General features: G+C 32.1%; 1 protein-coding gene and 2 pseudogenes across 1 annotated transcript; 1 reads left to right on the forward strand and 2 right to left on the reverse strand.

Annotated features, from left to right (window-relative positions):
* Positions 1–1,893: 1,893 nt before the first annotated feature.
* Positions 1,894–9,214, reverse strand: LOC142528299 (uncharacterized). The gene is made up of 13 exons (XM_075633344.1): positions 8,741–9,214; positions 8,415–8,567; positions 8,101–8,313; positions 7,930–8,019; positions 7,613–7,729; positions 6,951–7,220; positions 6,320–6,476; positions 5,209–5,286; positions 4,758–4,858; positions 4,321–4,491; positions 3,903–3,977; positions 2,929–3,036; positions 1,894–2,250 (listed from the first exon to the last, which is right to left on the reverse strand). Exons 1-13 carry the CDS (start codon positions 9,200–9,202, stop codon positions 1,906–1,908), a joined length of 2,340 nt encoding a protein of 779 aa, XP_075489459.1. The 5' UTR covers positions 9,203–9,214; the 3' UTR covers positions 1,894–1,905.
* A 5,663-nt stretch (positions 9,215–14,877) lies between these two features.
* On the reverse strand, positions 14,878–15,846 carry LOC142537343 (protein trichome birefringence-like 14; annotated as a pseudogene).
* A 4,163-nt stretch (positions 15,847–20,009) lies between these two features.
* LOC142528303 (cation/calcium exchanger 4-like) lies at positions 20,010–22,715 on the forward strand (annotated as a pseudogene).
* Positions 22,716–23,355: the final 640 nt, after the last annotated feature.

Below are 23,355 nucleotides of genomic sequence, written 5' to 3' on the forward strand. Positions count from 1 at the left end.
AGGAAAAATCAGATAAAATTTACACTTTTTTAATGTTTGTAAATCTTTAAAACTGATTCCCAAACAAATTTAACAGCAGACAACTCGGTTTTTGCATGAATTATGCCCTTAAAAAAAAAAATCATTTTTTGAATGTTAAAGAAAATATCATATTAAATTTAACTTTTAATCTCCTTTTTGTTGGTTTTATTGTTTTTAATTAAGTTTTCAACCAAAATATATTCATATAATAAACAATATAAATTTTTTAAATTTTTTTTATTTATTCTTTAAAAATTTTGACAGAAAAAATAATTTATTATTTTGTAAATATATTTTTCTATATTTTTAATAACAGTTTCACTAATCTAATATACGAGATACAATGATAAAGAAATCAATTTTATTACAGAAGATAATCATCTTCATTATCTCCAACGGTATAATTTTTTTGATATAAAGTTTTTTTAATATTTTTAAAACGTTATATATATTCATTACATAATATTAATAATTTCAAATGATTAAAATCTATCGCTCTTGTTTTAATCATTTTAATAAATAACCACATTAAATAATATTCCGTGTAATTTTGCGAGTTTTGTTCGAGGTGTGGGTTACGTGTCGCTATGCAGATCGTTTTCCCCTGTCCTCCTCCTTTCTTGTTTATTTTCTAAATTCTTTGTCGTACTTCACTGCCTGAATATTACATTTTGTTTCAATTCTTATTGGTCCATTTAAATCTCATCTGACATGACCAATTCTAAGTGGCTTTGACACGTGTGTAATGCACACTATTTTTTTATTAAATAATTTTTATGCAAAAAGATAAAGATTATATAAAAATTAAAACATTTAATTTTTTTTTCATAATAACCTTTTATTTTATGTTAGATACGATCAAATAAAATCAAAAGTATAGATAAAGATGAAGACTTTATTGAGATATGATTGATACACTTCATAAATGTCATATAAATTTTCTAAAAAAAAAAAAAATAGGTTTTTATGATTTTTTATCAAATAAAAAAGGAATATGTAAGTAATTGAGAAAATAATATTTTTGATCCATTAAATAGTTGAATGTTCTGTTTTGATATATTAAGTTTTTAAATTTTGATTTTGATATATTAATTTTTAATTTTTGACTATTTTTACTAACATTTTTCGGTGTCATAACATATTTTGTGGTATTCCGCTAGCTTTTCTCAGTGTAACGTCAAAACTCATAAGATAAATAATTCAAAATTTGTCGATCAAAATCAAAATTTGAAAATTTAATGTATTAAAATCCAAAAGAAGCAAATTTAATAGACCAAAAACGTTATTTTCTCTATATATAAAAAACATACAATGACCTTAAAGTAGTTACTTTAAACATCTCAACATTAATAATATAGTATAATATAAATAATCACTTCTTCCATAATATTGAGATATTGGATTAGAAAATAAGCTAAAATATGGATTTTTAATTTAACAACATTACAAATTATTTAACTGTTGGATTGCTTGCCTGCTCACTAGTGTGGAACATTAGTTGAAACCACCTGTGAACTTAGTTTGTGAATGATTTTGGTTCAAATGATTAAATTCCAGTAGAGTCCAAAATCGTTTGAATCTACACTGCAAATATCACGACGAAGAAATAAATTATACAAACATTATATAGAACAAAGGTTTCTTATTGGAATTTTATAATCTTCCAAGACATACACAAATAATAAAATCTTACTATATCAAAGCTCATCTATAACCAGTTTCATTTACATGTAAAATATGAGACTCATAGCCTTAACCGACCATTCAAATGACCCCCTAAAATCTAAACATTTTATGCCACTTTTTCGGGAAAAAAATAAAATTATTTCACATGATACAACAAGAATTTTGATATATATATATATATCTGACCAAGTACTGTTTTTACGAGTCATGTCCGCCACAGCATGCCTCGCAGCATGCATAGCAACCTAAACACGCCAAGGCACCGCACAACTGAGTGAGCACGATTGCACATTGATCATTCATTTGGGAGCACATTTGGATACAGCACGGGCAACAGCAGTGGCTGCAAAGTTTTCCACAGCAGCTGGAAGTTGCTTTGATAAAAAATGCTGCAGCTTCGGGGAGTTTGGTGTTGCTAGATCCTGGAGGTATGTTCTCCTTCGTAGCATCTATGTTGCCAAAACCCAGTCCAATGTTGTTCAAAACAGTTATTATTTGTGGTTTGGAGTCTTCAGTCATTTTATGATCGATTTTGTTGGAGATCTGCAAAATATGCAATATGATTAAAGTTCTCAATTCATGTTATACGATTTGAGGCATTCATGTTTATTCTTGGAAATACAACACAAATGGAAGACATTTCTCAAAAATCACATATTACATTTTTTGACTAAATGCAATATGTAGGAAGGTTCTCGATTGACACACTTGTCATGCGGCCTTTTCCCTGGACCTCGCCCTGCTAACACTAGCAACTAAGACCACGTGAATGCCGAAGTTGAGATGAAGCGGGAGAACTTGAAAATACTATCTGAGTCAAAAATTTCAGACTCTCAAACTCTTAAGAGGCTGTTTTGCCCGTATTTGCAATGGCAGACTGTAAAGGTAGCAAATGACCTTAAATGGTTGGAATGCGTGAGTCGTGACATATAGAGTACAGGCCTGTCTTTCATCAATTTATTTTTCCAGCTTTTAGATCTTGTTAGAGGGTCCAATGTTTTGTGCTTTTATACCCCTCTCTATGTATTTGATTCCTTCAATAAGTTTGCCATGGTTCTGATAATGTTCAAACTGTGTGTGTTGTTTTATTACAATGGACTTTGCAAAATCTAAAGAAACAAAACACAAAGTAATCCGCAAATGAAAGATAAAAGTGACATTTAAATTAAAAAAAAAGAATAAAAAACTTAGTGACATTTTCAAAGGTTCAAGTCAATGCACCTGTTTCAAATTCTTTGAATTTGCGCTTGTTTTCCCTTTCACTGTCTCGAGCAAAACCATGCGAGTATACTCAGAAAAAATGGCATTTTGGACACTCATTTTTGCTACCTGTCAATACAAATTACAGCTCACCAAGGGCTACACTCTGCCAATGAACCAATATCTTCATACTTATAAATGCAAGTGAATAAGGAAGAGAGCAGTTAGACAGTACAAACACACCAACTTTCCATAACAAGACACAAAAGTCATATCGTTAATTAGTAGACAAATTTTTCTTTTTTTGGATACATGAGAATAATGACAGGCATCACAACGAGTACATAATGGTGGGAAAGTTATAAGAGTTGGTACAACTAGTTAATTTCCTCGGAAACCTACATTGTTCGACAAAAAATTCGGGTTTCCTACCCAACTGAAACGAAATTCCACTCTGTTTAGTTTTGTCAATTTCTACCAAAAGTCTAGAATATCCTAGAAGAACCAATAATATCATGTTTGATGGCTCCATGGGATATCGAACAAGGTATTATACCGATACCGTGCACACTTTGTCTTAGCCAAGTCATATAATCATTCGTTTACCTTTAAAACATGGTTACTTTCAGTACTTTAAATTGAATGATGTAACTTTCAATTATGTTGTGCAATAAAACAACCCCACAAACATCTCACAAACAAAGATCTTCATTTAAAGTATGGAAAATTGTGCATAATTGAAAACACTCAAATTTCATTTGAAAGTTTGAACCATGATCTTTTTAAAAAACTTTTGTAAATCGAGAAAGGACTTTCATACAGCCACCATGCCATCGCTTTCCAAGAAGTGATAGAGATATTTAATACTTTGTATTTTAGTGACTTTTGCCAGATTTTCTCTTGAAATCAAACTCACTATTTGTCTTGTAGATCGAGTATCAAAATCAAAATATCACGGACTATGTGTTGACAGCAATAAATCAAACTGTTGATACCTTTTCCTCAAGCTCCCTACTTTCTGAATACCAGGCCTGAGCTGTAAGGAGTTCAATATGTTGCTTGGCTACTATCTGTAATGATATAACATTAATTAACATAATCAAAAGATGCCATAAAACGAGCAACTAGATGAAGTTGGTCGAAAAATCTAACCCAAAACTGCATTGGTAAAGGAAAATTTAAACAAACCAATACACTGTTCATGCAATGAAATAGATTCATAGAAAATGATGCTAAATATAAATTCCAGTAATCCCTAGAATAAGATGTTAAATATAAAGTCAAATAATCCCTATACAGAAAAAGCATCGATTTTTGGCAATTTGACTTAGAAAGAAGAAATAAAATATTGTAAGATGAACAAAAGGCTAATTTTACATTGTCAGTCACATCAAAGCACCAAATGACTCGCACCTTGTCAATAGGTATCTCCTTTGCCTCTTGTGTTTTCAGTTCTAGAGAGAAATTGGTCGAATCAGGTAGGATACCTTTAACTTTAAGGATCTCTGGAAATGTTCCGCTGTATCTGCCGGACACGATCAAGGGACTTTTGGTTGAAAGGTCTGGAATTCGGGAAGGAAACACCTAACATAAAACGTCGACTCTTGTTAAAAACATGCATAATTCACAAGCGACAGTACTAAATGGATGTAGTCCCCACAAGACTTAATACTTTGTCTGGGAATAGGATGTCATAGATAACTGGGAAAAGGAAAAATCGAAATCAATGCAATTTCTGTGCGTTCAGAAAATTAAGACAGCTGACATGAAAAAAATTTCAGTAGTGTTCCATATGGTAACCAGTAATATAATAACCACTTCTTAAACCACAAAGGAATGAAAGAATGCACCTCAAGATCATCAAGTTCATCAACATTCTCAAAAGAAATATTTGCAAGCAAAATAGATGAGGTTCTGGCAAATAGTCCTTTCATTCGAACCTCAATTGAACCTGTCAAATTTTGTAAAACAAATCAGAAAATGACCTTGTATTGCTTGGGAGCAACTCTCTTATTCTTCAGAAAGAGGTAGTTTGTGCCTCATTAAAAAATGTTGAGATCAGGCCACAGGGAATATCAAAATTACAGAAGTGTAACTCAAGTAAAAATTAAATAGGAATATATGGCCATTATCGAAATAATGAGAGAGCAGAACAAATTTAAATTTCTTTTATCGTGAAACAATTGCTTGTGAATCATGAAGATTTGTTTTATTTTACCAAACATTTGAAGGAAAAAACTGGAAATTCAGGCACAATATTTTGATGCACCAGAGCGCTACAAAAAGAAGGCTAGAACTTACCCAGGTCAATAGCAGAATCATATTGCCCACGCCCAATTGTTGCAAGCATCCAAAGGAAGTAATGATTACAGAAATCACCTAAATATATTTATATTACAGTTGAGACAACTAACCAGGCAAGTATCTCAAGCATGCAATGGGAAAAAGGTTGCTCAAATTTTATAAAATATAGAAATGATATTTAGCCATCAGAAATGACCTTAGGAGTCTGCAACCTAAGAGTTGAGCACTTTTAACCATCTCAAACTTTATTGTGGAAATCTTTGGTAATTAGAATTTAAGAAATTGTAATCAATCTATACCATGTAATTTATGTTATGTAGTACAGAATAAAATGCCATACATAATCCAAATCTGCAGAACAGAATGGTTTACGTCCATACTTGCACATTTTGTTTTAAAAATAAATGAAAATGTTGGTTAATTATTCTACATGTACAGAGGTTAATTGCTTTATAGATATGAGTATATTGTGTACATTATAATTTATATGGAACCTTTTGAATATACATATGTTCTGACAACGCTACCAGTAGAATTAACAGCTGACTAAACGTATTTTAGAACTTAATTGATCATTTTTTTATTAAGATCTATTTATGCAGTGTTTGTTTTTATTTTCCAGAATCAGTTTCTCATCTTCAAAAATTCAAATAAATACTATCAATTTAATTTTATTTTCTTTCCCCAAAACTAGTTTTCCTTCTCTTTCATATCTTCAAGTTCCAACATAGCCGCTACTTTTAGCTAAACTTTTCATCATTCCAAAAATAATCCATTATTATGATACATTTCAATCTAAACCATATTATTTTAAAACTTTAAAGTAAATTTACGCAACTGTTTCTCGCATGATTTTTTTTGACAATGCTTCTCATTTTTTTTGACAATGTTTCTCTCATGATTTCATAACATCTACCATAACAATTTCATCCCCAAAACAAACCAAACACATATTTAATTCCCAAATCATTCCTACAAAATATTTCTCCAAAAATTTTTCCAAAAATTTCCATAGTAACTTGAAATTGTTTGTACATATCTGGGTTAATTTCAATCCTTTTCAATGAATATCAAACATAACAAAAAAATTACTGAATGAAAACTATACCTATGCCGAATGTGGAAACTCGGGGGCAAACATTTTTTTGATTTGTTAACTGGCTTTTCAATGCATCACAAATATGTCTCTCATCTTCAATAGCCCCATCCGTTACGAGGAAAATGATAGGAATACAATTTTGACTATCTGACAACATCTCAATCGCCTGACAAGTAAATGAGTTTCTGTTAGATACCATAAAAAAAATTTCCACAAATTCCATACATATTATTATTATTTTTTTTTAAAAAAAAAAGAAAAAAACATTGATGATCATCAAAACAGAAACAATTTATTAAGCATGAGTACATATATTAATCATCTGTCATCTTTCCTAAAGTCACTAGACACAAGTCATATGGATTAAAGTTGTACATAAGAAATCGAAAATCATAAAATCAATCCAAAACTGAAATTACAGAAGCCAAAACCTTAAAAAAGAAAAGAGAATAGCGCGCGCACACAGAAAAATTGTGTTTGGTGTCAAGGTTCTAATATGTTGAATGAACCGAAACTGAACCACATAATATCTCTTCTTCAAGTAAAACCGCAAACAGAAATGAAACCAGATAGTCGATGATTAAAAAATACGTGGAATAAGGATGATTCACACAAAGTTACAGAAGAATGAAAAAAATACCTGATTTAAAGGAAGCAAAATGTTTGTCCCTCCACCAGCCACAAAATTTAAATTAACCCACTGAGTGGCTTTCTCAATAGCTCCTGTGGTAGCTGACTCCAAAGATGAGGAAAATAGGTACATTTCACCATTGAAAGCAATTATATTAAACAAATCTCCAGGGTTGAGCTTTGAAAGTGCAGCAAAGAGTGCATTTTTTGTATCATCAAGCAGTTTTCCCTTCATGCTCCCACTTATATCTACAACAAATACCACATCTCTCCTGAAAACCTGCATAACATAAACAATATTCAGTGAATATCACTTTGAGAGAAGGGCATGTGCTCTGTTAAAATCCGCTCATCATTTCTATCTGAGCTTTATACTTTATATTTAGATTTAAATGTTTAATCCCTATAATGATATGTCTCTATTCACCACATTCAATCGAATCTGTTCAAGCGTTTCTCCTCATTTCGAATAACCAGTATCATAATGCAAACAAGATTAGCAGATTCATTGAAAATCATCCAGTATAATGTTACGATGCATCAATTTGAATGCAGAAGGGTAAGAGCACCTTCAGGGGAATTATTTTTTCTCTCTCAATCATTACACTAGCCACTAGCTATGAGAAAAATTCTATTTGCACTAAACACGAACAAACTAGATCCACAATTCACCTTTTCATTCTGCTGCACTCCGGGATATAGATAGCAGCAAAACATTTCTCTAGGATCAACATCGTGCAATGACGGTGGACTCAAAAGCACACCACCAAAAGTATGGCTTGAAGATATCTGACAAGAGTGCAATGAAAGTTGAGCAATATAATTACTTAAATACCAGTCAACTTAAAAAATGCACTCATGAAGCAATTTATTCATTTTTTTGTTAGAATTTGAATAATTTGAACTCAGTGGGTATTGGAATATTTCTGTTTCTCCTTTCCTTTTCTGATTCATCACCAATTACAAACTATATGCCAAAGAAATCTTACTGCATATGTGAACACAAAGTCATTTCTTGACCACGTAAGAACTTCAGAGTCATACAAGAAACCCAACTTTCCTGCTTGCCGTAACCGCCCCTGAAATTTCCCAAAGAAACTGAAAATCAAATGATACCAAGTTATTTCGTGTGATCAACAAGAACAAGAAGAAAATGGTACCTTCAGCGGATGACTCGTAGTTTTACACAAAACTTGGGTTCCCAAACCAGAATTAACATTAAGCTGTATCTTTTCACGCTTAGAAATCTTCTTACCAGCGGGTGTTACATATTCGGGAAAGCTAAATGGAATGTTCAAGGTAAATTGGCCATCATGATACAATAATTTTTGGGACCATCTAAGTTTAACCGAAAGATTGGTTCCTCCATCTATCTGATAAACGGTAAATCGCATAAAGAGTTTGTTCATTACGGCACATAAACTACAAAACAATAAAAACGCAGCTTGAGAACAAAATTAGATGAAACTCTTGCCTGTGGGATTTTAAGAGTAAATATATGAGGTTTCAGAAAGCCTCCATCTTCAATCTTGGCTACGTTTTCTGTATCACTTTCATTGTCTATTGCAATCAGTTGAGTACTATATGATTTCCTTGGTACCTCAACCTCAACACCTAGAATTGAACCCTGTTAGCCAAATTAATATACCTCTTGAGAACAAAACAAACATTTTTCAGTCGAGAAAAAAAGGTCAGACCATTCTTCATGTTCACTTTCATAAAAAAAGAACCAAGCAAGAAAAAGACACTTTTGTTAAAAGAAAAAAAAAACAAGAAAAGAAACCTTCGACTGAAAGCTACCTGTTCGCCCATTGGGACAGCGATGCGGCAATCACAGCTGCGGTTGCCCATGACGCAATGGACGCGCCACGAGCCCGTCACCGTCACAAAAGCCGTGTCTAGATAAGAATCCACCTCAAGCGAAACCCCACTCATCTGCAACGGAATTAAAGCCAGGGGATCGCACCTCCCGTGCACGTGAGGCTGATAGCTCGGCATATCGGGATTATCAACAATCGCGGGATCGCTGATCACGGCATAAATCATGGGAGATACAGGGAGGTAGGAGCATCCCGACGCCCTCTCCATGGCAGTGGGTTGTTTGGGCGGCGCCACCGCCCTGTCCTTGCCAAAGTATATCCTCTTGGAGAGGCGCAGACCATCCTCAACAGCGGCCTCGAAATCCTCGGCCATAGAGCTAAAGGAGGGGCACGAATATTCGGAGTTTTTCTTGAGTACAGTAGCCTCCAATTTTGTGAGCATAAAAGAAACAACAAGATTTAGGGGAGAGAGACGGGCATTGGAACGTTGAAGTGGGACCCCGTTCAAGTCATTAAAAATATATACATATAAATTCGTAATTATCAACAAAATATGGTATTTCTTTCTTTTAGTAACATAAAAATAAAAGTTGACCAAATTTACAACCAAATCGCGCACAGCAGGTATCTGATACGATTTTACGAATCTTTATCCGTGAGACATCTCAACCTTACCGATATTTACAATAAAAAAATTAATACTCTTAGCATAAAAAAGAATATTTTTCATGAATGACTCAAATAATAGATATGTCTCACAAAATATAATATGTGAGACCGTCTCACACAAGTTTTTCATCACGCAATAGTTAAATATATTTTTTTAAAAAATAATATTCTCATGTATATTTGAAAATATTCAAACATATTTAAAAAAAAAAAATTTTAAAAATAAAAATTTGACTAAAGTTAATCTCCAAATACCCAGTCACAAATGTGGCTATTTTTATTTCAGGGATGAAACAACATATTTGAATTTACAGTTTTTTTATATGGTTCATTTTTCTAGATAAATAAATATCAGTGCTTTTTTAAAGTATAATTGGATTATTTTAGTTTTCTTGGGCTTGGACTCAGTGATACTACCCAAAAACATACATCAAATATATAAAACCTTTTCTCATTTATGATTAATAATACACAAATTTATGTAGGACAGTCTTAGCGAATCAATTTTATGAGAAAGATATTAAATTCGATTTTCCATTTATGTTATACGTATTAATTTTATTTTAAAATGGGACGATCAATTTATAGTTGAGCAATGATTTCAAGGTTTTGAATTGTAGTTTAACTATTACTTGAAATTATTTCTTCGAACTTTCAGATTTCGGTAGTTCGAAATTTTGACTCGATTCAAAGAATTAAACATGAAGGTAAAACTGAATCTTCAATTTGGTTGAAGGCGTGGCAACCGAAGCCGTAGCCTATTTCTTTTTACAAGAAACGAATGATTCGTATTTATTCTTGCTTTGAACATGTTTGGAAGTGGGCAAGGAATAATAAATATTACTAGTTTTTAATATGGAGATTTCCGGGAATATAGTTAAATTGATTATAATATAAATCTGATGGCAAAAACTTATGTGAAACGGTCTCACGGTTCGTATTTTATTAGAAGGATATCTTATTTGGGTCATTCATGAAAAAATATTACTTTTTATGCTAAGATTATGTTTGGTAGCCATAATAAGGGAATGATTATTAAATAATCATCCCTTATCTCGCGTTTGGTTCATTTTTTATTTAGTCCACATGTCCTTGATTATGATTGAAAGCCCGCACTATTCATGTTATTTGTGTTATTAAATATCCCTCCTAAAAGTGTGATAATGTATAATTTTTGAATAGTGATCATGATAAGATTGTATATTGATTATAATACCCTTGAATTGTCTTCTTCAATATAATATGAAAATTAAAATTAGTGAAAATTTAATAATTAATATAATATTTAAATTTTTATTATATTTTTTAAAAATTAATTTCATATATTTTTATTATTTTCAATCATTTTAAAGAAAATAAATTGTAATGCAAATCTATCTTAATAAATTTTTATAAATTTTTAATCTTGTTAATTAATTTTTTTTATGAAAATAATATTTATTAAATTCTAATTTATTTTATTTATTGATTTAAATTAATTTTTATAAATGTAAATTATAATTATAAATATTTAATTATCTATCAAATTATTTTAAAAATATTTATAATTATTTTAAAAAAACAATAATATTGTAATTATTACTAAATATTATTTAACATTAACATTCAAAATATTATTGCTATTTTATTAAAGTAAATGCATATTTATAAATTTATTTCTAATAAATATATTTACATTAATTTTAATAAATATAAATTATAATTATAAATATTTAATTATCTATCCAATTATTTTAAGAATATATATTTAATTAGCACTTGAGACATTTAGTCATTACAATAAAATTTACAAAATTAATCCATCATTTTAAAACCATACCAAACACCATGTTATTTATCCCTCCATACAATTAATCAATATCTCTTATTTTTTAATCATTCTAATTACTAATCATTTACTTATCCCATCACATATACCAAATGGAGCCATATTGTGAATATTGGTAGTGTTGACATGTCTCACAGATAAAGATTCGTGAGATCATCTCACAAGAGACCTACTCAAACCTGATTTGTACTATTTGTATTAAATTGTTAATCAATTCAAGTTCCTAGTTTATGATCTAATTAGCATTACGAATTAGACTTGAAACTAGTTAAATATGAACATGCACGTTACACATAATACTAAATGTCTAGGGAATGTTTTGTATTAAAGTTGATTTATTGAAAAATAGGAAGCTATAAATCAGAAATATTGGATTCTATCATTCAATATACATATCCTAGAAAATGAAATGAATAAAAATATCAATTTTTCATATAAAATACTCATGTGAGACGATCTCACATGTCAATTTTGTGATGTATATATTTATTTAGGTTACCCAAGAAAACGTAATATTTTTTTATACTGAAACTATTACTTTTTATTGTAAATATGAGTATGGTTGATCGGTCCCATGAATAAATATCCGCGAGACTGTTTCACGAGATATCATACTCTTGGATATATTAGGATGAATATTTTTGGTTTATATATTTTTATATTTTTCGAGGTTCTGATTTAGTGATAACAATCAACTTAAATATTTCAAGTATGTACACTCTTTCATTAGAAATTATTTCGCAAAAACTGTTAATTTGGATGCATAATATTATTATTGGTGCTTTATTAGTTATTTATCTGTTGGAATTCGGTATTCTATTGTGTTTGGTGGTGTTTTAGTTGATATGTGACAACCGTCCATTGGTTGCTGCATGTCAAAGTCTTGCATACATGGACACGTGGGTCATCTCTTGCTTCCCTTAATTCAATGTGTTGTATGATAAGATTCCTGTTGTGGATGGTGTTTTGTTCTGTTATGTCTGAGAGCCACCTCTTGGTTCCTACATGTCAACATGCTACACGTTTGGAATGCATGTGGGCCACCTTTTTGATCCATGTAGTCAACATGATAGAGATTATGATCTGGTTTATGTTATTTATTTTTCCTTCGGTTATGACATCATATCTGCATGTATATTTATTATTTATTGTTATGAAAGTTTTTGTAGTTACCATTGAGGAAGATTTAGTGACTGAATGCATGAGTGTACTGAATAATTTGTTCTTAGGTAATCCACATAATGAGGATGAATACATAAATTATGTGAGAGAGATTGTCAAGGAAGAAGACAATTCAAGACGTCCATTCTTAAGGTTCGGATAACTAATTTTTTTGGGCAAAAAATTGTGTGAGGAATGTCTCATGAGTCGTATTTTGTGATACATATATCTTATTTGAGTCATCCATGAAAAAGTATTATTTTTATGCTAAGAGTATTATTTTTTATTGTGAATCTCGGTGTGGTTGACCCGTCTCACAGATAAAGATTCGTGATACCGTCTCACAAGAGAACTACTTTTTTTTATAAGCTTCAATTAATTATATTGAGTAATTAGTTTTTGAAACATAGTTTATATTCGAAAAATAACAAACCACGATAGGTTCACTATCATGACTCGCACCCGGATCCGGTGATATTAGTGTTGTCTCCAAATAAAATTTGAAGACAACAAGTCTCGATAGTACATAATTCCAAAACCAGTCTTTAATTCCATAAAAACAATAAAATGCTACCGTTACATTCCGAAATTCTTAGATATTAATAACATCGGAAACAAAAGAAACAACACATCACTTAATAAAATTAGCAACATAATTCTTCCATTACATTAATATCAAATCCACATAATCAACTATCAACTCTTCCCAAAATGCGTTTCTATTCAATCTCGTTTTCTTCATCCTCTTCATTCTTAAATAGAAGAGAGTGAATAATATGATCGTCATTTAGCAAGTGGAGGCGGGAATCCTCCCAATTTCGGAAACATTACATACATGATAGTATTTTTTACACAAAATAAAATAATTTTCGAACAACAGTAATGAGAAATTTAGTTATCGATATAACAATAATCATGTAATTACACAAGTGCACTGAAATAACTATGTTACTCTTGACTAACTAATATCAGCCACTATATATTACTCTTCTAAAGGGCGAAACAAGTAATCGATAAACAATAATCACTTATATTCAGAATTATACATATCCCTACCATTTGGTTCATAATTACTCAATATTATGCACACAATTCAATAATCATATGTTCTGAAAAACCATACTTTTAAAATATGCATGTAAATATGTTTTGACTTTGACATAAAAGATGCATTTGGAAACAAAATTTCCCACTTACTATTATTGCTAGTATATTATAAAGGATTCGAAGTTATCTAGAACGCAAAAACTTCTCGAAAATCACCTTGTCTGCTGTAAGCAACTTGTTTATACGAAATTTTCCCAACTTATTTGGGTTTGCTCAACAATGAGTCTCAGGCTGATATTTATAAGGTTAGAAATCCGGGAGTTACAACTACAATATTGATCTTCATAAATGTGCATAATAATCCATAAACCTCAATTATCACCATTAATCACCATAATTAATCATAAATCTCTATTATCACCAATTAATCACTCGTGGATACGAGGGTTTCACAATCACTTAGAAAGACAACTATATTTTTTAACAATTCGACTAATATGGAAAATCTTCATGAAATTTGAAATCTTCATTTATTAAATAATCCACACTGCTAAAACAATAATAGATTTTAGAAAATCTGATTTCAAATGAAACAAATTATTATTATTTATTTAGAAAAGTTACTCTCTTCAAATACCCGTAATTCTGCCATAGAAATTAATATTTTATAGTGATAAAAAATTTGTGTTCAAAAACTAATAATTTATGTATGAATTAATATATTTATTTTGTTGTACATTTATTTATTTCTCGCATATATATATAAAAAAAATTATACAGCTTCCATCTGGGATAATGTTCTATTGTTGGAATATCAACGTTGGCCGGCCTTTTTTGCTTTGTCCACGGCATTCATTTTAATTTCAGAGCGTGTCAATTTTATTTTTAATTCAACGAAATAAATATTACAAAAAAATACGAGTTTCCATTATATTCTTGTTATTGTTGTGTAAAAGTAATGTGATACAGCTTGATGGATAATCCGATGACACCAATGTTTCATGCATAGTAGTTGGTTGTTTCTTACGAGGATATATACAACTATTTGCAAAATGTTTACAATGAATAAAGAATTGGTCTATAAAAGAAATAAATTGCAAGATATGTACTATTTCAAAATCTAACCATTTTGGTTATGGATATTTCCATTCTTAAGACAAAAATTTGTGTGATACAGTCTCACGGATCGTATTTTGTGATACGAATATCTTATCTGGGTCATCCAGAAAAAAATATTACTTTTATGCTAAGAGTATTACTTTTATTGTGAATCTCGGTAAGATTGACCCGTCTTACATATAAAAATTCGTGAGGCCATCTCAGAAAAGACCTACTCTTTTTTTAATTACAAAATGACAATAATACATGTATACAACTATTGGGACGTCTTTACTAAAAAAACAATCAAAACATTATGTTTGAACTATTATATTATTTGAAAGATTTGAGTTGCACCATCATCACAAGTCATAATTTTTAATAAAACGAAAAACGCTAGATTCTACTCATGTATCCTTCAAAATCTGTAATCCTATCAATCTGTTTTGAGATTTCTATATTCGAGACTGAAATGACTCTTTAAACCTAGTCCAGATGCCAGCTTTGTTATATTGTATATTTCAGTTGTCGGTCTAATGCTGTAACGAGATATGTGACCTTCGTCTCTCAGCTGGGATAGAGCCGTGATGTCCAGAAGCTTAACATTTGTTCCATTTACTTCCCCTGCTGCGATACCATCACTTGAATAATCTTGTAAAACCTCCTTTCCACGGGAAAGTGGAGTGATATTATCACAAGTTCCACCAGTACTGTTCCAGTCTCCATTGAAAAAATATTGCCTGGGTGATTAGAAAGGAAATATACTTTCAAACCTGGATATTTCGGGAGCTGGGTATTCACCCATTTGACAATACTACACACAGTAAAAATTTTCGCGTCCACAATATCTGTGATTCCGTTATTTGTGTCTGTCATGGTGATGCCCCCAATGTGCATGATCCAGCGATTAGTCTTCAGCTTGTCTTTATTCCAATGGTGTCCGGTATTCAGAACAAGAACGTCAAATTTGTGAGGACAATTGTGCAAAAATGCTGGGGGGTCGATCCAGATGCATTGCGATATCAGTGGTAGTTGGATATGTCGATGGGTTCTAGGTCACAAAGACATGCTGACCAGTAGTAAAGGATGGTGGTATTTGTACTGGAGAATCGGTAAACCCACCCATCTGGTCTGATGGCACCACAGGCTTTTACAAGACCATATTCGTACCCAACATTGAGAATATCAGGTCTTTTTTCTCCACTTGTCACCATGCACATGAGCGACTGGAACTGTTGTCGACCTAGTGAGTCCCCGACAAAAGCCAGAGTTTTATTTCTCATTCTGCGCACAGGAGAAGCATTCAAGTATTACATCAACAAGTTAAAGAAATGCAACATGCAGCAAGTGAATAACAATCATAGCCAAATTTCTGAAGGCACTAATATAATAGTGCCAACAGCCTCTCTTGGCTTATTGGCACCAAATTCATTTAAAATTGTTGTAAACTGAGGGTGTTGTTGAAAGTGCGTTGTACGACAACGGTTTAAAACCGTTGTAATAGCTATCATATTGCAACGGTTTTTTTTTAGCGACAGTTTTTGAAGCGACGGTTTTTTACTAAATCGTCGCAAATTAGCGACGGTTTTTGACTAAATCCGTCGATGTTTTTTTACGTAAAATAAAAAAATTTACTTTTATAATTTAATAAATCTATCAAAAAAAAACTTACAATCTGACTATGCTAATAATATTCATGATCTTAACTAAAACTTAGAAATTTACCAAAAATTGAAACGAAAAAACTTATCTTATTTTGAAATTAAAATCGTATAAGAGAAAAATTTATAGTGTAAAGAAAATGGACCGAAAACGCGGATATTTATAGACAATTTGCGACGATTTTTGGGTAAATCGTCGCTTTTAGCGACGGTTTTTATGCTAAAACCTTCGCTATGAGCAACATAAACTGTCGCTAATTTAAAAACTGCGACGGTTTTGATAAAACCGTCTATAACAACAGTTTAAGATAACTGTTGTTTTTTGTCCAAAACACACGCTAATCGACAACGGTTTTAGAAAATTGTTGTCGTTTGTCCACAAAAACATGTTGATAGACAACGGTTTTACAAACCGTCGTCTTTCATGTGTTGATGAAGACATATTTTCTTGTATTGAGACAAATGGGAAGGTGCCAAGTCCGAATTCCTCACCCGACTAATCAAGAAAAAATAGTAACATTCAATGGGAAAAGTAGTTTTAAAGTTTAAGATTATAAATTTTTGTCAACAAATGATTAATTATGTAGGACTGTTCCTTGAAAAATAATGACCTCAGAGGCTCAGGTAGGGATCATAACCTATCCAGAAGAATTACACGGATCAGGCTGATTTCAAAATTGTAGGATCGAACCAAAAATATTGTAGGGTTATGTAATCTTACCCTCGTGTTATTTCTTCAATTAACAGGTCTGATGTACATAAAAATAACTCTGCCATTTCACCACTCAAAGAATGAACAACTTCATGGTTCAGTATTGCCATTGCTATATACTTAAATCCGTCTATTATAAGAAAATAGGGAAAATTTGTGATTGTAGTCATGTAACTTTGCCTATTTTGGATTTCAATCACGTAACTTATCAAAGTTTGGTTTTTATCCAGCGACTTTGATTTTTTGGGTTTTGGTCTTTTTTTTTTTTGTCTGAAACACTAAATCCATCAAATATTGTTTTATTTGGCACCAAATATCTCCTGCGCAGCAGATGTGACAAGAATAAAGTATATATTATATACATTAAATTTACCTGATAAAAAAACAAGGAAAAAAAACAAAACGACCATCAATACTTTAGAATGGGAGGAAAGTTGTGTAGATTTTAACGTGTGTCAAAAAAGCAATATCCTTAAAACAACAAGTAATGCCCCTCAGCTCAGTTCAGTTTATCCCAAAATATAATTCTGCCACAATATCAGGCATGCACAAAATGAAACGATACGACATACATTCATCTTCAATTTAAATTAACCCGAACAATTCACACAAAAGATTCGAACTCGCAAAAATCAAAGATATTCCATTTCCTACCTACTGTCTGCTCATTTCAATTTCATGAAAAAACGTGAAGTCCGATAGATTACTCCATTACACTTGGACCCAACAAACACTTGCAGCACAAATTCATGACAAAGAAATTCGGGATCAAAACACACCCAAAAACAACATCAAATGCAAACAAACACAAAAGGGATTACCATAACTGGGAATCTTTAAACTCGGATGAATCAAATCCAAAGCAGATTCAGCATTCATTATGAGGCAACATTACAGTAGACAAGCACAAATAGCTGAGGAAAAATGACGTCAAGCTATCGAAATGCGTCCGTGTGCTCGAAAGATTGCCTTTCAATTAAAAAGATCGGGTAAGGTGAGAATAGAAAAAGGATGGAATCAAATCGATACGAGGCCACATCAATCTCCATTAAATTTTCTTATTTTTATTTTAATTCAGTAAATTTTCAAATATTGATTTTATTATAATTATTTTTTATTATTTTCAATCTTATTTTATCGAAAATGTCATATAAGTAATACATCAAAACTAAGATTTTAAACCCAAATTCGGATAAATTTGTAGACAAATATAGTTACAAAAAACAATAGAATACTTATAAATTAACCATATTGCTGGAGAAATAGAAAATTCGTATTATTTAATATTTTTTGATATTAAAAAAATGAATATTAATTAAAAATTAAAACGCAAACTGGTCAATCAAATTAAATTAGTAAAAAATACATTTATTTTATATAAATATATATCTTTACAAATATAAAGAATGAGTAATATCATTCATGAATCACAAGTTTGTATTAATTTCATCCTCCAACAATATATAGCTAAGTAAATTAATTTTTTTATTCACTTTAAAATAAAATATATTAACATCAAAATTTAAATAAACTGAATATAATGTAACAAAGTAATTATTTTTTTTTGAAAACTACATAAAAAAAATTAAATCGACATGAATTGTGATAAGAATATATTCCAAATACAAAGCATGAGATGCTTCTATAAATCATGACTTTAATAAAGAGATGGAGAGGCTAAGCATGAATTTTTGGATCATCAGCATTCATCATTGTTGTGTGGCCTTTAATAATTTTGTTATTTTATAATACGATAAATAATTTTTAATAGGTTTCTTGCGTTATGGTATGACATATTTATTTTCGTAAGGCAGATCAACTCAATAGAAAAATTATATTAGGGTATTTATATCAAATCCTTGATGGAAAAAAATTTGACACTATAGATATTATTTATCATCAAGAAAAATATTTTTTTTGAAAGCTGGATTGATTTAATTTAGATTTTGGGGTATTTATATCAGATTCTTGATTGAAATATTCGTGATTTAATTGAATAATTATATTATTTAAAGCCACGATATTTTTATTACAAAAAATAATCAATCAACCAGTCATATTAAATTATGATACCAAAGATAGGATCCAAGCATATTCGCGATAAATTGGTCCAAATACGAGGCAACAGAAGCTGAAGCAGAAGCAGGTGCACCCACCCTTGACCAATAAATTTCATTATTAAACTTGCCTCTTTTACATTTGTCAATCTATTTTAATTCTATATTATTTAAAATTTTATATTTTATTATTGAAAATTATTCTTATCTATCGAGTACCTACGTGTATATTTATATATTATTTTTTTTGGCATGACGATTAACTTTATATAATTTTAAAAAAACACTTAATAAAATCTGAAAATGTTAAAATTTAATGTAATCGTGAATTTTTCAATCTCTAGATACCACTTATATTGACAAGTAAAATAAAATTTAATAGATAAAAAAAAAAACAAATATCGACAAATTACCATACTTGATCGAGACGCATGTTTTGGAATTGTCTTGAGTTTGAAATCACGAATAAGACCGTTAGAAGGGGGCCAGGAGGATGTCCTGGCGTAACCCTTCCGATGCTCAAGTCAGAGACTGAGGATATGAATGAAGAGCAGCTAGAGGTGCTGCTTGAAAAATAATATAGTGAATGAAATATCATGCTCAAACCTGGTATTTAAAGGAGAATACACGAGCCTTTGATGGACCTGTCTTCCATTTGGGCTAGAAATGGGTCAGAGGTAGTGGGTCCATCCATGAGATATCAATATTAATAAAACTCAAAATATTTGAATTGAAAGTTTAATTATACAAATTTAATCCTTATTTTTGAAACAATAAAAAAATATTGTTTTTGTCGTCACTAATATTTATTATGTATATACGTATATACGTACAAGAAGTGACAATCGAAATCAAAGTTGACATCCGAGGCATGCACGAACCGAAAGGTGGGAGAGAAATCAGACAAGTCCAATTAAAACGTGTCCTAATTTAATTGCACATATTATAAAATTATTTCTTGGAATATTAATTATTGTATTGTATGGTCAGGAAAGTGTAAAATTCCACGTGGCCCACTGTACTCTTATCCAAAATTTCTTCGGCTGCTCTTGTCGATCAAGGAACCACCTGTCGGATTTCATGCATCGTATGCACAACGCAGCATTCTTCAGACGCGATCGGACGCTGAGAATTATTATTATTTTATTATTGTTATTTCTCGAATATTTTGAGAGTGGTTGAGTTAAATTATCATTGTCTGAAAATGGTTCTCAATTATATATACGCGTCGTCGTTGCATTACCTTCTCAGAAATTTCTATAAGGTTCACTCTCAGGTACACACCAGCAACCGCTATTCGTTGATTTTTTGTTGAGAATCCGTGAATTGCTAAAGTTTTTTTCTGTCTGTCTTGTGGATTAGTCTAAATTACACGAGTTGAAAAAATGGAATTTTCGAGTCGTATTTATTGTCGTAGACGTTCGAAATTTCGTGGTATTTTCAATGGGATTTGTGTTTTGGTTTTGCTTTTTATGTTCGCTTGTCAAGAACAGATTTTTCAGTGTCTTTTCTCGAAGAAGCCTTTTAAAAATCTTGCCCAAAATTCCCGCTTGAAAAATGATTTTCTTGAAACCTCTGTGTTTCGGAGGAAAGTTTTCGAGCATAGCCTTAATTCTTCCAGTGAAGATGGTGCCCAAAACAGGGAGTCGGAGAATCAAAATTTCGTACTGGGAAGTAAATACCCAACTACGTGCGCAGGAATTTATCAGCACAAGGGTTATAATACCAAATGTGAATACTTGAGAAGCAACCCCAAATGTAATGCCGGGGGATTTCTCGGTTACCTCAAGTTCTTTTACTGTGACTGCAAAAATTTCAAGGCTTTGGGATATGTAGTTCTTGTAATTTGGTTGCTTGTTTTGTTTTATTTACTTGGGAATACAGCGGCTGATTACTTCTGTTGTTCCCTGGAAATACTTTCCAATTTGTTGAGGTTACCCCCTACGGTTTCAGGGGTGACTCTGCTTCCTTTAGGGAACGGTGCTCCTGATGTGTTTGCTAGTATTGCTTCGTTCGTGGGTCGGGATTCTGGTGACTTGGGTCTGAACAGTGTTTTGGGTGCAGCTGTTTTTGTTACTTGTGTTGTTCTGGGGGCTGTGTCATTTAGCATATCCGGGCAAACCGTGAGTATTGATAAGAAGTGCTTCTTTCGGGACGTGGGGTTCTTTATTTTCACTCTCTTATCGCTTCTATGTATTTTGCTGGTCGGTAAGGTGAGTGTTGGAGGTGCCATTGCATTCGTTTCGATATATTTGGTTTACGGCCTGTGTGTTGCTGCTAAGGAGATATTGACAAAGTATGGTGAGAGGCTGAAGTTGGGGTCGGTTGCCCCGTTGCTACCTGTTACTGGAAGTGCTTCGTCCTGTGAAAATGCCAAAGATGAATCTGTTTATACTTCCCCGGTTAAGAACGATTCGGATGAGAGTGTGCCGCATCTCGAGTCTCACGTTCCTCATTGTGTGTGGCCTTCAAATGAGACTACGAGTAATTATGAGAAATTGTGGGGGTGGAATGATGAGGATTCAGGTAATGATCAGTCCTCGTTTTCATGTTCTAAGTTGTGGTCATTGCTAGAGTTTCCTTAGTGCTCCCTAGACGGCTGACGATACCCATAGTCGAGGAGGAGCGGTGGTCGAAGTTTTATGCTGTGGCTAGTGCCTTTTTTGCACCCGTGGTACTGGCAGTCCTTTGGAACACTCAAGACCATTTGGGTCAACTAGCTAAAGGAATTATATATGTAGTCGGTTTTGTTGTTGGTAGTATACTTGGAGTCCTGGCACTCTCATACACAAAAACAGAACACCCACCTCGGAAGTTCTTACTTCCATGGGTTCTAGGTGGATTTTTCATGAGTGTAATCTGGTTCTACGTGATTGCCAACGAGCTCGTTGCACTGCTTGTGGCATTCGGTATTATCCTAGGAATTAAATCGTCCCTTCTCGCTCTTACTATCTTGGCATGGGGAAACTCATTGGGCGACCTCATGGCGAATGTGGCCATTGCGATGAATGGTGGAGATGGTGTGCAGGTCGCTATTTCCGGATGCTTTGCAGGACCAATGTTCAACACCCTCGTCGGTCTGGGCATTTCTCTAGTCATTGCAGCTTGGTCCAAAAAATCATCTGTGTACATCATTCCGCGAGATGTCACCTTGTATTATACCATCGGGTTTTTAGTGTTGGGGCTCGTTTGGTCTCTTGTTATGTTTTCACGAAATGGTATGCGGCCTAGAAAATTATTGGGAGCCGGCCTGATGATCATCTACGTGAGCTTTTTAACTCTTAGAGCAAGCATTGCTATCAGTAACGGAATGCTCAATGGTTCGAGTTAGCTACTTCACTATCGATTATAATTGTGGCGTGGTGATTGTGTAGAGCGAGCCAGGATGACTAGAAGTTAGTGAATTGTTTCTCATGTTGTATGAAAGTGTAAATTTGTACATATACGGTTCTCAGAAGGTCGATTATTTGTTGTATGACGTCATATGTTTGTATGATTTCGATATTCTGGATTGACCTTTTTGAAGAAGCATTGTTGAGTTTCAAAAAAATAGGACATGGGGTAGGAATGGACTTACTCCATATGTTTGGCGTTGATTGTAGCTGAGGGGCTACAGCCAAGGGTGATGTATGATATTTCACGTTGTCTTCTAAATGTGATGTAAACTGTATGTATATATAATTTTGTTATGTTGACTATCAATTGTGTCAATTTCTGTGTTATAGTGTTTCTTGATATTCAATAAGTTAGCGGATACATAGATTGACATGATTGGTGAACAATATAATAAATCTTCGGGTAATTCGACATCGATTGACAAACCAACCAATTAATTAGAAATCTATCGAATCGTGCGTTACTTTTAAGATTGGGTTTGAGCCGTGTTTGATTATATTTTCCTCAAAATGAACAGATGCATAACTTGAAAATGAAATAATACATCTAAAAACAAATAACTTTTACCGATGGGTGGTCCGTATTAAACGCCAGAGAATCTGGTTCCATTGTGTGTGGGGCACGGAAATAAGTTCTTTCAGCTTTAAAGCACACATCCATCCATTCAAGTCCACACGTTGGAATTACAAGTTAAAATAAAATTTAAAAAAAATGCCATATTGCGTGGGGGTGATTGTTGCGTGTTTTCAATACCGCAAATATACAGGTGTCAAATTTTAGTACTGGGTTGAGTACATATATCGATCTCACGAAGAGTAATTATTTAAAATTATATATTAAGTACCATAATTGACATATTTCAACTTTATTTAGAAAAATCAAGAGATAGTTTATAATCAATTCAAAGCAAATAACGAATTCTATTAATTCTTAGCAAATAGTTGAAATTCAGTGAGTAGATCAATC

This window comes from Primulina tabacum, chromosome 2 (genome assembly GCF_025594145.1).
Source record: "Primulina tabacum isolate GXHZ01 chromosome 2, ASM2559414v2, whole genome shotgun sequence".
NCBI classification, from domain to species: Eukaryota; Viridiplantae; Streptophyta; class Magnoliopsida; order Lamiales; family Gesneriaceae; genus Primulina; species Primulina tabacum.